The sequence below is a fragment of the Trichosurus vulpecula genome, chromosome 2 (genome assembly GCF_011100635.1).
Source record: "Trichosurus vulpecula isolate mTriVul1 chromosome 2, mTriVul1.pri, whole genome shotgun sequence".
NCBI classification, from domain to species: domain Eukaryota; kingdom Metazoa; phylum Chordata; class Mammalia; order Diprotodontia; family Phalangeridae; genus Trichosurus; species Trichosurus vulpecula.
The window spans coordinates 46,093,107-46,109,555 of record NC_050574.1 but is presented as its reverse complement, the minus strand read 5'-3'; the positions used below and the strand labels follow the sequence as shown (position 1 = coordinate 46,109,555).

Below are 16,449 nucleotides of genomic sequence, written 5' to 3'. Positions count from 1 at the left end.
GGAAGGTTGTGACTTACCCGGTCACACATGTAGGAGCATCAGAGATGGGGCACATATTATCCATGTGACCTTGGGCAAATCACTTAGTGATTCTAGACCTCAGCTGTAAGATGAGGGTATTGAACAGGGTGGCCTCTGAGGTCCCTTCCAGCTCTCAGTCCCAAGATCCACATGGGTGATATACACTGAGAAATGGATGTGTTCTCTATCACTTCAAATTCAACTCACAGGTGACAGTTCTGCCGTCTTGTGCCTTAGTCAGACTACATCTGGTGTGCTATGTTACTTCTGGACCACATGTTCAGGAAAGGCATCCAGTAAGTTGGAGGGTTATCAGGATGGTGATAGGATTTAACATTATTCCACTCAAGAACCAGTTGAAGGAAACAGAAATATATAACCTGAAGAAGAGAACACTTAGGGAGGAGGGGGTAGGGAGAAGGGGTCATGAAAGCTGGCTTCAAGTATTAGCAGGGTTGCTGTACAGAAGAGAGATTAGACTTATTCCTTGGTATCAAAAGGCAGAACTAGGAGTGATGAGGGTAGAAGTCAAAATTCAGGATATTTAGTCTTGAGGTAAGAAAAACCACTTCCTACAAGGAGACTAATCCAGAGATGAAATGCGCCATCTCTAAAGGCAGCGTTTGTCCTCACAGAAAGTCTTCAAGCAAAGGCCGAATGACCACTTGCTGGGTATATCATCAAGGGACTCCTTTTATGGGTATTAATTGGATTAAATGGCCTCTGGGGTTTCAACTGGGAGGTTCTAGGATTCTGCGATCCTCCCCAGAGTCTTTCCTGCCTAAAAATAGCACTGGCTCACGTACAGCCTTCTATCACGCTCTTTTGTTATTCAGTCATTCAGTCGTGTGCAAGTCTTCATGACCCCCTGGGCTTGGAATGCCAGGCCCTGCTATCCTCCACTGTCTCCTGAAGTCTGTCCATGCTCATGTTCGTTGTTTCCTATTTATATATCATCTCCTCCACAAGACTATAAACTCCTGAAGGGTACAAAATGTTTGCTAGTTCTATAATCTCCCACAGTGCCTAGCACAGTGCTAAGCATATAAGAGGTGATTCATAATTGCTTGTTAATTGATTGAATCGGTTCCAGCAGTTTGGCAAATCAGGCAGTAAAAGAGAAAATATATATACATACACACACATATGCCATGATGGGGGGCATGGGAGTGGGGTGCCTGGTACATATAGGCAATTAAAGCATGAATGAGACTATAGAAGGGTAATATCTAAGAAGAGGGTTGGGGTCTGAATCAGGCTCTAAGTGAGCCAAAAGTTCTGGCTAAATTGATGTTTGTTGTTGTTTGCCCTTCATTCTCGAAGAGGACCGTAACATCGGGAAAACAATGCCATGACTTGCAAGTGAATTGGATATGAGGCAGGGCTGTGCAAGGTCACCAACCTCACTTTCTCCTCTGGAGCCATTTGGGTCCAGTGGCCAGATCTAGATCAGGAAGACTGGAGATGGTCCCTCTGGCTAAACTGATGCCTTCTTCAAGGGATCAAAATCCACGAAACTGTTGAGATAGAGTTAGGAAATGGTCGTAGGAGGTCAATGATACAGTGGGGCGAGGGGATCTGAATATAAATCCTATCTGTGACACTCTATTAATCCCTGGGACCTTGGGCAATTCACTTAACTTCCTCGGGCCTCATTTTCTCAGCTACAAAATGAAGGAATTGGTCTAGATGGTCTCTGAGGTCTCTTTCAGCTCTAAATCTATGACTCAGACTAGCACCGGAAATGAGTCAAGATATCAGTATGGTGCTTGTTAGTCTGACACAGCCTGTTTTCTCAAAGTTTCCAACTTTCACCACAGCTTTGTGTATTCCCTATCCTTGAGCTCACCTGCCAGCTTGGTCACGTTGTGCCTATTCCTACATGAGCCCCCCGCCCGCTCCCCAAGAAATAAGCAGAGCTCCCAGCCAACTTGGACCCAAACCACACCACAAGAGGAGGAGCCAGTAGTTGAGGAACTGAAAAAAGAATATTTTTTGTAGTGGACATACTTCCTTTAGGAGCCAGAAAGCATACCGTCTGTCATTCAGAGGACTATAGATTTAAAGCTCAAAGAAACCTTAGGGGTCATCTATTTGAACCTCATTTTAAAGAGAAGGAAATTGAGACCTGGGCGGGGGAAGTGGCTTTCCAAGGTCACTCAGGTAAAATGTAGTAACTATTTAGTTTAGATTTTCTTATGTTTTTTTTTTTCTTCTGATACCCTTCTCTCTGGCTGTCCCCTACTGGCTCCACTTACTGATCTCCCTGGCTTTCTTTAAATCCCGAGTAAAACCCCTTTTTTTACTGGAAGCCATCCCTAACCCTTCTGATTTCCGATGCCTTTCCTCTGTTAATTACTTCCTATTTATCCTATATCTAGCTTGCTCCCTATTTATTTGTTTGTTTCTTGTCTTCCCCATTAGATTGTAATCTCTTTGAGGTCAGGGAGTGTCTTTTGCCTCTTTTGGTATTCTCAGCACTTAACGAGGGGCCTGGCACAAAGTAGGCACTCAATAAATGTATATTGAATGATTGCTTGATTATAGGAAGCTCCCCGACTAAGCCATTCCTCTAAGAAGGCAGAGTCAGCTTAAAGCTGTAGGGGGTCACTTGGAGCCTCTTAGAGATGATGAGAGACACACACAGCCAGGATGTATTGGAGGCCGGTATTAATTTTTCTGACTTGAAATTCACTTCTCTAGTTTTGAGCTCATGCTCTCTCTCTGGATGAGAAATAACATTTACCAGTAACATTGGGATTCTGTATACTTGCTCCTTGGGGGAAGGAACTTTGTCTTCTAATTCTTCTGCATCCTCTACACTGCCCTGAACACGGTAGGAGATCTGTGAAAATGGGTAGATGACCCCCATAGAAACACAGAATATCAGAGTTCGAAGGGACCTCAGACATCGCCTAATTAAACTCCTTCATTTTAAAGAGGAAGAGACTGAGGTTCAGAGAGGGGCAGAGACTAGCCCAAGGTCATATGGCTAATGACTGGCAGAGCTGAGACTCAAATTAGTCTCCCTACCTTCAGTCTTCCACCTCCAATCTATATATTACTACTGCTGCTGCTGCTGCTACCACTACTACTACTATTACTACTAATAATATTACTACTACTACTATTACTAATAATAATGATATTGCTACTAATAATATTACTACTATTACAAAAAATAGTAATATTACTAATAATAATATTACTACTTCTATTACTAATAATAACATTATTACTATTACTAATAATGTTACTAGTATTACTAATAATAATATTACTATTAATATTACTACTACTACCAAAAATAGTAATATTACTACTGCTATTACTACTAATGATATTACTACTACTATTACTACTAATAATATTACTACTTCTATTACCAAAAATAGTAATATTACTACTACTAATATTACTAATAATAATATTACTACTATTACTAATAATAATGGTATTACTACTAATATTACTAATAATAATAATATTACTACTACTATTACCAAAAATAGTAATATTACTACTATTACTAATAATATTACTACTACTATTACTACTAATAATATTACTAATAATAATATTACTACTTCTATTACCAAAAATAGTAATATTACTACTATTGCTACTACTACTAATATTACTACTACTATTACTACTAATACTATTCCTACTGCCATTACTACTACCGTTGATAATGATTGCTGATAGTGATCACAACAACAATAACAATAATAATGGCTAGTATTTACACAGCACTCGCCATGCGCCACGGACGTATTTACTAATATGACCTCTTTGGACCCTCCAACAACCCCTACCTCTCAGAGTAGTTGTGAAGATCCAATGAAATGATGTCTGTAAAAAGCTTCGCAAACCTTAAACATAAATGCTGGCCATTATTTTTATAACAGATGTGACCATGTCACACCCTCACTTAAAAAAAAAAAGCTTTCACTGGTTCCCTCTTGCCTGTAGAATAAAATCCCAATGTCTTTTCCACTTAAAACCCTTCCAAATCTGGCTATAGAGCTTTTCGGTTTCATCGCACACCACCGTCTTCATGCATTCTATAGTTCAGTCCAATGGCTGCCCCGGTGTGACGGCCCATCTCCCAGCTCCAGGACATTGCGCAGTCCATATCTCCCTTTCTGGACTGCTCTCCTCTGGTGCCTTTGCTTCTTGGAATCCCCAGCTCCCTTCAAGTCTCGGTTTCAGAACCATCCCCTATAAGAACCCTTGCCTGATAGTCTCCATCATCACCACCACCACATCCCTTCACAGACAGGTATGTATGTATGTATATGTGTGTATGCACACACTTGTATTATACCTACATTTATATGTATACATATCTGTATATAGATTATGCGTGATACATTACTTGTATATTTACATACATTGTATGTTGTGTATACACACACACACACACATATACACGCACACACTCATCTCTGAACATTTTATATGAATGAATGAATAAATAAAACAAAAATAAAGACATTCCCGACCCTCAAGGAGCTTACATTATATTAGGGTAGACAATACACAAAGGGGAATAGTGGTCAGGGAGGGAAAGAGAACAAGCACTTATTAAGTGACTACTATGTGCTAAGCACTGTGATGAATGTTGTACAAATATTACCTCATTTGAGGGGATCAGGATAATGACTGGGCACGCCTCATATGGGAACAATGGAATAATGACGGAGTTGTTATGGTCATGGTTGATGGCCCCGGAAGAGGGAGAGCAGGTAGAGAAGAAAAGGATGCTCATGCAAGTCTGGGGCTTTTCTTGAAATAGTGGACTGGGAGAAACTTCACCAATGAGAAGAGCAGTCCCCCAGGGTAGGAAGGTGCCCAGCTGGGAGGTAGAGATGCCTTCTCCCTCTCCCAAGCAGAATACAAGAAGTTTCAGAGACTGTTTCGTTTTTGCCTTTTTTATCCCTAGCACCTACCACAGTGCCCAGCACATAGTAAGTATTTAATAAATGCATGTTGACTGGCTGATTGAAAGCCAGGATTTCCGTCTATGGGTCCGATATATTTTCCCCTACAACATACTGCCTTCAACTCTCATGATGACCTCAGAAAAGGAAACTCCTGGGACTCACCGGCTGGAAACAACCAGTAGGTAAACTCCAAGTTTGGCCCAATCAGTAAGATACAGAACAACATGGCAGAGCTATAATGAGAACAGGGAAATGGAGATTTGGGTCCCAGGGCACCTCAGTCCTCAGCAGCATAAACAACTAAGCTTGGCAACTATTTAGCAAGAACCTAGGAAGCTACCAGATGACACCATTTCTTCCCTCTACGGCTATATTTCTCTGGCCTGGCCCTGTCCTCATCCCAACCACCCCCAAATAAATTTGTCCTAAAAAGTTGATTTGGGGACATGATTTGTACCACTTGGCTAGAGTACAAAAGTTACTGTTTTCAACTGTGGAACAGTGTTCAGCCCATGTGCCAGCCCCATGTACATCTAGAGCCAGGCTTTTAAACACACAAACACACAAACACACAAACACACAAACACACACACACACACACACACACACACACACACACACACACCCCTACCTGGTTAAAAGAGGGCAGATCCCCTGAATTAATGGCAGACCACTTTTGATCAAAAGATGACCAAATTTAGACTTTACTCCATAAGGAAAGATCCCCCCTCCTGGTGAGCCCCAGGGCCTCTTTCTCCAGTAAATGGCTAGGTTATCCTACCCAGTATGGACATGGCTTGGTTTGGGAAAGTCAAAGCCCAGGGGAATCTTGTCACAAAAATGTGAGTTTTTCTAAAAATAAACGTAGTCACTACTCAGTCAACCAGTCTACAAATTTCAAGTTAAGGCCACCCCAAGAACAATGCTTCTTTTTCTGCTACTCCAGAAGTTTGGCAAAGACCTTGAGGTCATGGCATAGGATTTTACAGACAGAGCTGGAGTAGACCTCAGAGGCCCCAAACCCTTCATTTTTCAAATGAAGAAACTAAGGCAGACAGAGGTTAACTTGCCCAAGATCCCACAAGTTACAAGAATCAGAGACAGGACTTGAACCCAGGTCCCCAGGGCTCTTTCCACTGTAATACAATTTATGAAGATCTATTTTTAAAAAAAGACAACTGGGGTGATTAGCCTAGAGAAGCCTGGGATGGGGTGGAGGGGAGGGATGAAGGAAAGACTTCCTACTAATTTGAGAAAGTGAAATAAAAGGCTACAACTGGAGGTGATTAACTGGCATTTATTAAGAACCTACTATGTGCCAAGAACTGTGCTAATGAAGTTCCCTCTGACTGGGTTGAAGTGGATAGAGTGCCAGATCTGGAGGCAGGATAACTCAAGTTCAAATCTGCCCTCAGAGATTTACTAGCTGTGTGACCCTGGGCAAGTCACTTAACCTCTGTCTGCCTCAGTTTCTTCAACTGTAAAATGAGGGTTATAATAGCACTTACTTCCCAGGGTTTTTTATGAGGATCAAATGGGCTATTTGTAATGTGCTTAGCACAGTTCCTGGCACATAGTAGGCACATAATAAATGCTTGTTTACTTCTTTCTTTCCTTTATACAATGGACCATTCATTGGGTATTTTTCTGGAGGTTGTTAGGTGGCACAGTGGATTAAGTGTTGGATTTGGAGTCGGTAAGACCTGAATTTGAATCCTGCCTCAGATATTTATTATAGGTGTATGACCCTGGCCAAGTCACTTAAACTCTCTCAATCTCAGCTTCGTCATTTGTGAGATCAGGATAATAACAGCACCCAATTCACAGGGTTGCTGGAGATCACATGAATAAAACACTTGGAAACTTGAGAGCGTATATAAGCATTAGCTATCAAAGGAGATTTGTTTTTAGGTGTCGAATGGACTAGATGGCTTCTGAGCTTCTGTGAGGATCCTGAAGTATTCCAAACTAGCTCTATTTTGTGGAGATCAAGAGTCAGAAGACCTGGGATCAACTGCAAGCTCTAATTACTATCTAATTTGGGGGCCTCAGTCTCCTTGTCCCTCCTCCTCCTCCTCCTCTTCCTTTTCCTCCTCCCTCTCCCCTTCCCCTCTCCTCCATAAATTTATAAAATTATATAGAAGAATGTATAAATCTATAAAAATATATTTCTATACACACATATAGACATATATGCACATACATATATAGACTATACAGACTCTCTGTGTAGAGACAACGTGAGTTGGTGCCATTAATCCTTCTTCACAGCCATTATCTAAAGGACATTTGAGCCAGTTAACTTTAAGTGACAAGAGCTTGTCATGTGATCTACTGTAATGACTGCCTTTCTCATTTGCCAATTCCTTTACATGGGATCCTTTGCCTCCATCAACTCTCCGTTCCCCTGGGGACAAGGAGTCAGGGTTGGTTTCTGGAGTTCATTAACACAGCACGGACATTGCCGGAAAACAGATGGGTGTCCTTTACTTTTTGGGGATGAAGACAGCGCATCTTTGGAGGACCTAGAGAAGTTGGCAGCCTGGAGAGGGCCACTGTTTGCCAGACCCCCTCACAAGCAGGCTTCCCCTCTCGCTTCCAACTCATGGGGCTTTGGACTCATCAGCAGAACTGAAAACGTCAAGGGGAGGGAAAAGTAAAGAAAAAAAACAAACCTCTCTGGCCCAGACTTTTTGGCTGAAATGAAGCCCTTAGCTCAGCCAGAGAAGAAACAAAATGGTCTCAGAATGTCTCTCACCCCCTTCCCCGTTCTTTACTTCCCTACCCTCACTTCTCTAGTATTTAAGTAGGAAAATGGTGGTGGCGGGGCAGGGGACGTGGGCGGGGGGCACAACTAGAGAGAAGAACTGGTAACTATTCTATCGCTCTGATCTTTTCCTTTTGTCTCTGCTCTCTATGTTCTGAAGTAAAATGTGTTTATTTCTTCATGAATCTGTGTGGAGAGGCAGGATGGATGGGGGAAGATGACACATTTTAACCCATTTAAAATACAGAAGTGGTTAGTGGGGAAACAGAAATGTGGACTTTCATTTCTGCCCTTAGCTAGCTCTCAGTGAAGTAGTAAAATCCTTTGTTATCTTTCCCTCCTCTCTACAACCTACCAGGAAGGCGATTCTGACCCCTCCCCAATTCCTCCCCATCAATGTTCCCTTCCTAACTTTCCCCTTTATTTCCTCCATTGATAACTACCCTAACCTGCTTGTTAATACCCACACTTCCCAAGTGACTCAATTTCCCATCAATGTCCTTCTCAATCTGCCATCAATGTCTGCTCACCTCCTCACCTCCTGTCAAAAGCTTCCCCCAACCAACCTGTTAATACCTCCTTCCCAACCTCTTCTGCCAATGCCCCCTTTTCAACCTCTCACCAATGTCTCCTCACCATCTTCCCTATCAATGCCTCCACTGACTTCCACTTCCTTCCCAACCTCCCATCAATGAATGCATCTCAAATGTCCATCAATAGATGTTTCCAACATCACCTATCAATGCTTCTTTCCCAACCTGCCCTATTAATGTCCCCCCTTTCCTTGAATGTCTCCCTCAATTTCCCATGTCAATACCGCACATCCCCCACCTCTGTCAGCTTCCCAACCCTACCTTACAGGTGTGGCCTTCTCCCCCAGACACGCTTGGCGGTCCCCTGGATAGCCCTGTAATGCTGAGAGTGTATAGAAAGATGTGACTCCTGATTGGGGGTGGGAGGAGGAGAGAAGATAGAGAGAGAGAAATAATCAGAGAGGGAGAGAAATGGGAAGAGAGAAAAAGAGGGGGGAGAAAGAGATGGGGAGGGAGTGGGAGAGACGGAGAGCAAGAGGGGAGAGGGAGCTGAAACAAAAAGAGGAAAACTTTGGATGTTGAAGAGCAAAGGGGAGATCAAGGCAATGGCTCAGCCCCCAGACCTTCTCTCTTACCCTCTTGGAGCTAGAAGCTCCCTTTCAGAGGCCAGTTAGCCCAACCTCCCGCCCAAGTCCAGAATTCCTACTGTGAGGAGCCGAGGCAAAGAGAAAAGGATCCTTCTTCACACGTGCTTCCCCTAGAGGTGCACTTCATTTTTGTTTGTTTGTTTTTATTGTTAATTTTCTTCACATGGCAGACAAACAACAGAGTCTTCAGCAATCTCACTCAACGTTCAGAAGACCAGCACTGACCAGGAAACACCACTTTAAAAAAAATAAAATTTTTTTTCATATTTTTTCTTTTTCATTATTGGGACACTCAGATCAGGAATCACATGAGGAGAGTGCTCAAAGATGACCAGCAAAATTTCGCATGCAAAAAATGATTTCCCCTCATTTAATAATCCCTACCCCAACAATATTCATTATTACAGGGTAGAAGGAGAAGCTTTCTGCCACAGAACTCTTTCCCAGAAAGCAGAAATACCTTGGGAATTGAGGAGGAAAGAGGGAAAATTTGTGAATTTGAACAATGATTGGGACAAAATTTTACCATTAGGATAAGAAAAATCCACAATCTCCATGCTAGAGGATTAATTTGGGAAGGAGAGTGAGGCTTCCATTTTATTATCTACTCAGAAAAGTTTTCCACTGGGTGAGAAATGTGCAAATTCTGACATTAAACTGTGATTCCAATTTTTTTTTCCTGCCCATGTGAGGATCTATCTCCACAAGACCCTTCTCCTGGACCCTTCTCCATCATCTTACTGCAGTTGTTGATTAATTAAATAACACAAGTTATAAAACTTTAAAAATGGAGCATTTACAGTAAGGGACATAAATACATGCTCTTAAAATCATCTTCATATATATTTACAGAGTTGGGAGATTAAACCATCATAGTCCTGAAAGAAAAAGAAAAAACAAAACCCAACAGCCCCCAATTACATCATGTCAAGATTCTTGTACTTTGATAAATGTCCTTCAACTTTGGGTTTGAAATACCAAGCCAAGAATATTTAATGGCACCAAAATGGTCCCAAGAGAGTCTTTCCACATGGCCTGCCTTCAAAGGCACAATGCCCGGGAACTTCATTGGACCAATTCAAAATCCAAGCCTCAATTCATCTATTTTTCCGAGGTGTGGAAGGGTCTCCCACTTCCACCCCTACTCCATCAGGCTATTCCTGACCTTGAAAGTTCTCTGCTTTTTCTGTATTTCTAAATCTTTTTTTTTTCAAGTTCACATGGTACTCGAAACCGAGAGCCTAAGGACTTCAGATGCCCATGACAGCATCAGAATGGGGGACAGCAGCAGAGGTGAAAGCATCCCAGCCCACCTTCTCTGCCTTCCCTGGAGAGGCCAGGCCTGAAGGGAAGGACCAGCTTCCTTCCAAGATTCACCCAGGCCTGGAGAACTCCTCTACCCAGTCAACAATTCAGGCACTGATGGGAGTTTGAAATCTAGAGGTGTCTTATCCACCCAGCCAGGAGGAACTGAATGAAGACCCACATTTTTTTAGGCAAGAAGGCTTTCTTCTTCCTCTCCCCTCACAGGGGGTGGGGGGAGCCTCAGGTCACCAGGAGAATTTCACCAAGACTCCTTGGGCATCTCTGCCTTCTGTGGATTTCTGAAGAACTGGGAGGAAGAGAGACTGGGACTGGGGAGGTGGAAGGTGGGAAGCATCAAATCCAGGAACCTTCTCCTGAAGATCCCCCTTGGATGGGACAGAAGTTGACCACAAGATTGAAGCCCATCAGGTAATGGCAATGGATGACTTTAGAGGCAAAGACAGGGTCAGGAACTCTTGAAAAAAATTGCATAGACAGAGAGACCCAAACCTGGCCATGACCTTCTGCCATAGAATGTAGGGTCATGATGTCCTTCCCCTTCAGCCCAGCCTGGAAAAGAGACATTCAACATCACCCTCGAAGGGACCCAGTGGAGTCAGTGACCATCGTGTCCCCCTTGGGCTCAGGTCTCCTTTCTGAAGGCAGAAATTCACACCCAGAGACACGTCTTTTTCTCTTTCTCTCTCTCAGGACCAAAGGACAGGAAGAGAGCGTCATGCACGGCAGCCTTGGGGCCCCTTGGGCCTTGCTCATGCAGGTGTCATTTCAGGAGCTGTGGAGGAGCAAAAAGGCACAAGTAGGTTAGGATTCTCTTGCCTAGCACCAGGCTGTCACACCAGGTGATTCTTCCACTCTGCCAATCAGACAAGCCCTTTTCAAGCACTAGACATCTACCATCCTTTGAGGCTCAGCTCAAGCTCCACCTCCTAGAAAAGGCCCTTGCTCATCTTCCCAGGTGTTAGTGCTCTCCACCCCAGTGAAATCACTTTACACATACTTCTTATTTACTTATTGGTTTACATGTTGTTTTCCCTTATAGAATGTAAACTCCTCAAGGGCAGGGAAAAGTTTGTTTTTGTTCATGGTTTCCTCAGCAGCTAGGTGGTTCAATGGATAGGGCCTTGGACCCAAGGTCAGGAAGATGGGAATTCAAATCCAGCCTCAGATACTAGCTGTGTGACCCTGGACAAATCACTTACCCCATCTGCCTCAGCTTCTTCAACTGTAAAATGGGGAGAACAAGATTGGCCTCCTAGGATGGTTATGAGGATCAAATGAGATGATAAAGCACTTGGCAATTCTTAAAGCACTACGGAAATGCTAGCTAGTATTATTGTCATCATTATTACTACTGGCACCTAGTTGTTGTCCGTCCTTCATTCTCGAAGAGGACCAGTAAGATCATGGGGTGATGTCGTGACTCTTGTGTGAACTGGATTTAAGTGAGGCAGCGTTGCACAAAGTCCTCAGCCTCACTCTCTCTTCCAGAGTCAGCAAAGTCCAGTGGCAAGACAAAAGTCAGGATGAGTGGCGATGGCCCGGGACGCAGTGGATGTCTTTGATGTGTGAGCAAGCTCTAAGTGCTCCACAACGCCTGCTTCAGCCGCTTTCGTGGCTGTTGGAATAAATTGTTCCCATCTGCTCATTCCATAGGGGGAGTTCTTCACGTGCTTGGGGTAGACACCCCCCTAACTCACCAAAGGGTTTGTGGACCATGTATTACCTCACACCTGGACTAGCCTATCTGTGAGAGTTTACCAGAGTATGGCCACTGCACATGCTACTGGGAGCCACAGGTGAGAGTGGAGTGCCAGGTGGACACCAAAGGTGGGTAAGCAGCCCTGAATGGAGCTCAGCAGCCCTCCTACCAGAGGTGCTAGTCCTCCCTGAATATCCACACCCCACTAGCACCTAGTAAAGTGCCTGCAAAAAGTAGGCATTTAATATAGGCTTGTTGAATGGATTGAATTCCCATTCCTGGCTGTATTCAAAGGTCTTCTGTGTGTCAGGCTGCTGGGTTTTTTGGCTTAGGTCCTTAGGGTATTCCTAGATCCATTTCTCTGGAAGATTCAAGGCTTAATCCCTCCCTTCCCCTCTAGCAACCACCCAAAATGGATGAAGTCTAATACTGTGCCACAGGAAATGGTGAATGTGAGGAATTCAGAGACCCATGGGAAGATGTGATGAAATGACAATGATCGAAGCCGGCAGACTCCGAAGACCAGTATTATCATGAGGACTTCAACGAAGCTAACAAAGAGATGGACTGGGACACACTGCAGGGGCTGGGGGTGGGGTGTGGAGGCAATGAATGCAGAATACAGTTTGTTCTGTCAAATGGAGTTAAGGGGTTACAAGGAAGGGTTCAATGGCAGAGACTGGGAGACTATCGAGAAAGAGGAGAGGTATAAGGACGGGACCCAGGAATTCACTGGCACAAGGAGCCCCCCAGAAAGGGAGCTGCCTCTACCAGTGCATGTCAGCACACTTTCTCCCGCTCTTAGTGAGTTGCCAAGAGCACAGAGAAAGTGAGGGGATTTGCCTAGGGTCACAGAGCTAATACGAGGCTGAGGCAGGATTTGAACCCAGGCTTTCCTGGTTTCAAGGTTGGCACTCCATCCACATGCTATCTTCTAAACTGGGAAATGATGGATGTAAAAACAAATGCATCAATGACACAAAATAAAATATGATCCTGCCCCCATCAAGCCCTGTACCTGTTTCCCGGCAAAGAGACATTTATTCCTTTAGGAATGCTCCTTGAAGGTGGGCTCCTGGGGCTTGGGCTTGGGCTTGAGCCTGGGCCTGGGCCTTCTTACACTGCCTGGTGAGAGGCGTAGCTGAGAGAGGACATCGAGAGGCCAAACGGAGACTGTAACTGTACGGAGAGGGAGGGAGAAACACAAAAGCTCACTTGCTTACAGAGGGGGACTGTGGGCGTCTCACTTAAAGTCAGCACTACGAGTCTCAGGGCCCCACCAACCTCCAAGAGCAGGCTCGCACCTCGAAAGGACCAGAAAGCTCAGAGCTGTGCATCATCCCCTGGCCAGGCTCATTTTTGGGGGCCAAGAGACATCACTAGAACCTCACCCACAGCCCAAAGGGGTCATAAGAGCAATATGGCAGCCCAGAGCAAGCTTGACAAAAGATGCCCAGGGCAAACAACATGAAACATCCCCTGAAAGCCAGCCACTTTTTAAGACAAATACAGTTAGGAGGGTGGGGAGAGAGGCAAAACGGAGAAGATGGAACATCTGGTAGCTTTCTATTTTAGCTAACTTGTCTTGAGAAGCAGTTTGGTGTAGTGGAGAGACAGTCACCCTTGGAGTCAAGACAACTTGAGTTTAGCCTTGCCTCTGAAACATGCTGGCTAAGTGACCCTGGACAAGTCTCTTAGCCTCTCAGGTTGGAGAGGCAGCTCTCCAAGTATATAAAGTTCAGAGAAGGTGCCAATGTGAATTGGCAGAAAGAAATAAGCATTTAGTAAGCACCCACTATATATAATAATATACATAGCACAAGCATTTATTAAGCACCTACTATATATCGTGTGGGGTGTGTGTGTGTGTGTGTGTGTGTGTGTGTGAGCTCATCTCCTAGGTACTGTGCTAAGGCCTTAACAAATGTTATCTCATCTGATCCTCACAACAACCCTGAGAGGTAGGAGCTATTCTCATCCCATTTTATAGTTAAGAGAACCTGCGGCAGAGGGTAAGTAACCTTCTCAAGATCACACAGCTAGGAAGTGTCTTGGGGTGTATTTGAACTCAGGTCCTCCAGTCTCTGGATTTAGCACTACATGCATGCACTATGGCGCCACCTAGCTGCCTCTAAGAGCTGAGTGAAGCTTCGTCAGCCCAGAGCGCTCTGAAACAATGAAATCACAGGCCTTTCTCTATCCCTATTCTGACTAACCAGGTACTGAGCTCAGCTGTTTCCATGCTGCTAAGTGCTAATAACAACCTTCTAAATTTTAGTGCCCTGCAACAAAGCCCTGTCACCCAACCCTAGTTATAGCTCTGCCGGCTTATGTTCCACCAGCCTAGTTTTTGACAATCTAGGATCATATTCACATACACAACACACACACCAAATTTGGGGCCAGCCTGGCACCCTGGGCTTTCTAACAAAGGATAATTTCTACCAAATCCGAGAAATTTTCTAGATACTTTGGCCCAGATCTCTGGGGGCTTCCTGGAAAACACACTCCTCTTTGAAGTAGGATAGTAGTCAGGCTGACCTGAGTTCAAATCTGTCTTTGCTTACTAGCTGAGTGACCCTTGGTGCCTCAGCTTCCTCATCTGTAAAATGGGATAATAACAGCACCTACCTCCCAGGGTTGTTTTGAGGAGCAAGTAAAAACATTTGTAAATCATTTTGCAAACCTTAAGGTGCTATTCAAATGCTGGCTATGATTATTAATATTATGATTAATCCTCTTTCCTTTGTCTGGCTTCTAGCCTACCACCAGATGCCATTCTCTTTGTGCTCTGGGAGTCGTACACAAGAAGCAGGGGGTAGTGAAGTGCCCAGCATCAGCAAAAAATAAAAATAAATAAAAATAAAAGAATGAGCAGGGGATACTGGACGCCCTTCCAACTTTGAGACCTGGTAATTTATGAAAGAAGGGCTAGACCACGGCATCCTGGGAAGGGTAAGCTTGGGAGGAGAGCATTGACAGGGTGGGCTGAGGCCTGGGGGTCAGGAAGGAGAAGGCATTCTTGCTTTACTCTCCTGCCTTGGTTAAACCCCGTGGGTGGCAGGAAGTAGAGTTTAAAATTTGCATTCTGTCCCAAATATAGGACATACAGCTATGGGCTAGTAATGGCTCAACATAGACCAACCTTCCAAAGAGAACATCAGTCTTAAAAACAGCATCCAGAACATGGTGTTCTCTGGGCTTTTGAACCAAGCAACCCTCAAGGTCTGCTGCTAGTTAAAGTCAAGGTCAGCCTGGGGCACCCTTCATTTGACTTGAGTGAGACTCAAATTAGATCCCAATATGGAACTGGAAAGCCTGCTCCGTGTTTTCAGCACTGAGTCTGAACTCCCAGTGGGCATGCTGAGTTACCTCTATGATTTCATGGGAAGTGTGAATGTTATGAAGTATGACAGGGTTCCTCAGTACCAGCACTTGGGGTGCCTGGATCAACATGCAGGTGAGAGCTGGGACTGTGGATGCAACATGAGGGCTGATTTAGCGGTATGATGTTTATGCAACAGTTAACGATTCTGCACCTGTGTTTCCTCAGGCCCTCCTCAACTCTGCCTCTTAAAAGCCCTATCACTTCTATATAGTTCTACAGGTGGGGAACCTGCCACCTTGAGGCCACAAGTGGTCCTCTAGGTCCTCAAGTGTGGCCCTTTGACTGAGTCCAAACTTCACAGAACAAATCTTTTTATTAAGGAGATTTGTTCTGTGAAGTTTGGATTCAGTCAAAGGGCCACACTTGAGGACCTAGAGGGCCACATGTGGCCTCAAGGCGGCAGGTTCCCCAGTCCTGCACTAGACACTATACCTTTATGTCTTACCCCAATACCTCTGTACTGATGATGCCCATGCCTGGAATGCTCTCTGTCCTCACCTCTGACTTCTGGCTTTCTTCAAAACTCAACTAAAATCCTGCCTCCTTCTGAAATGACTTTCCATTTACACTGTACAGATATTATGTCGACATCATTTTGTCTCCTCCCATTAGAATCTAAATTCCTTCACAGCAGGTAACCTATTTTTACCCTTCTTTGTAACCCCAGTACTTAGCACAGTGCCTGGCATATTGAAAACATTTAATAAATGTTTGTTGCCCCCTGACTCAGTCCAAAAGTCCATTAGGGTCTGTTTTTCCCCCAGAGGGGGGGCGGTGGAGGGATAAGCCAGATAAGTATAGGGATATAGTTCATACAAGACCTAATTTTTTCCCCAGCCCCTCTAAGGCACCCAAACTGAAAAATCCATCAGACTGCTGACCTATAACCCTAGTCGGATGTTTCCATTACACCCCCAAGGGAATTTTTTTTCAGAAGGGTCAACACAGCTGTGTCCCATATGATGGTAGCCTGGCTTTTCAGCCCTCCAAGAAAGGTATGTGCCTACAGGCACAGTCCATGGGAGAAAAAGCCAGATGCCACAGACAGGATAAGCTTCTAAGTTCTCTTCTGTTGATAAGGAGGCAATTCAGTCTCCTCTGGCCACTAACTAACCTACA

The 16,449-nt window shown here is 44.3% G+C and overlaps 1 protein-coding gene across 1 annotated transcript in view; it reads right to left on the bottom strand.

The window, feature by feature from the left end:
* Positions 1 to 10,984: 10,984 nt before the first annotated feature.
* PRDM2 (PR/SET domain 2) overlaps positions 10,985 to 16,449 on the bottom strand; it is a 210,939-nt gene continuing 205,474 nt past the window's right edge. Inside the window, exons 9-10 of the mRNA XM_036747096.1 lie at positions 12,961 to 13,121; positions 10,985 to 11,015 (exon numbers count right to left, since the gene is read on the bottom strand). Coding sequence (XP_036602991.1) covers positions 12,983 to 13,121 — 139 coding nt within the window. The 3' untranslated portion in view covers positions 10,985 to 11,015; positions 12,961 to 12,982. The remainder of the gene's footprint in view (positions 11,016 to 12,960; positions 13,122 to 16,449) is intronic.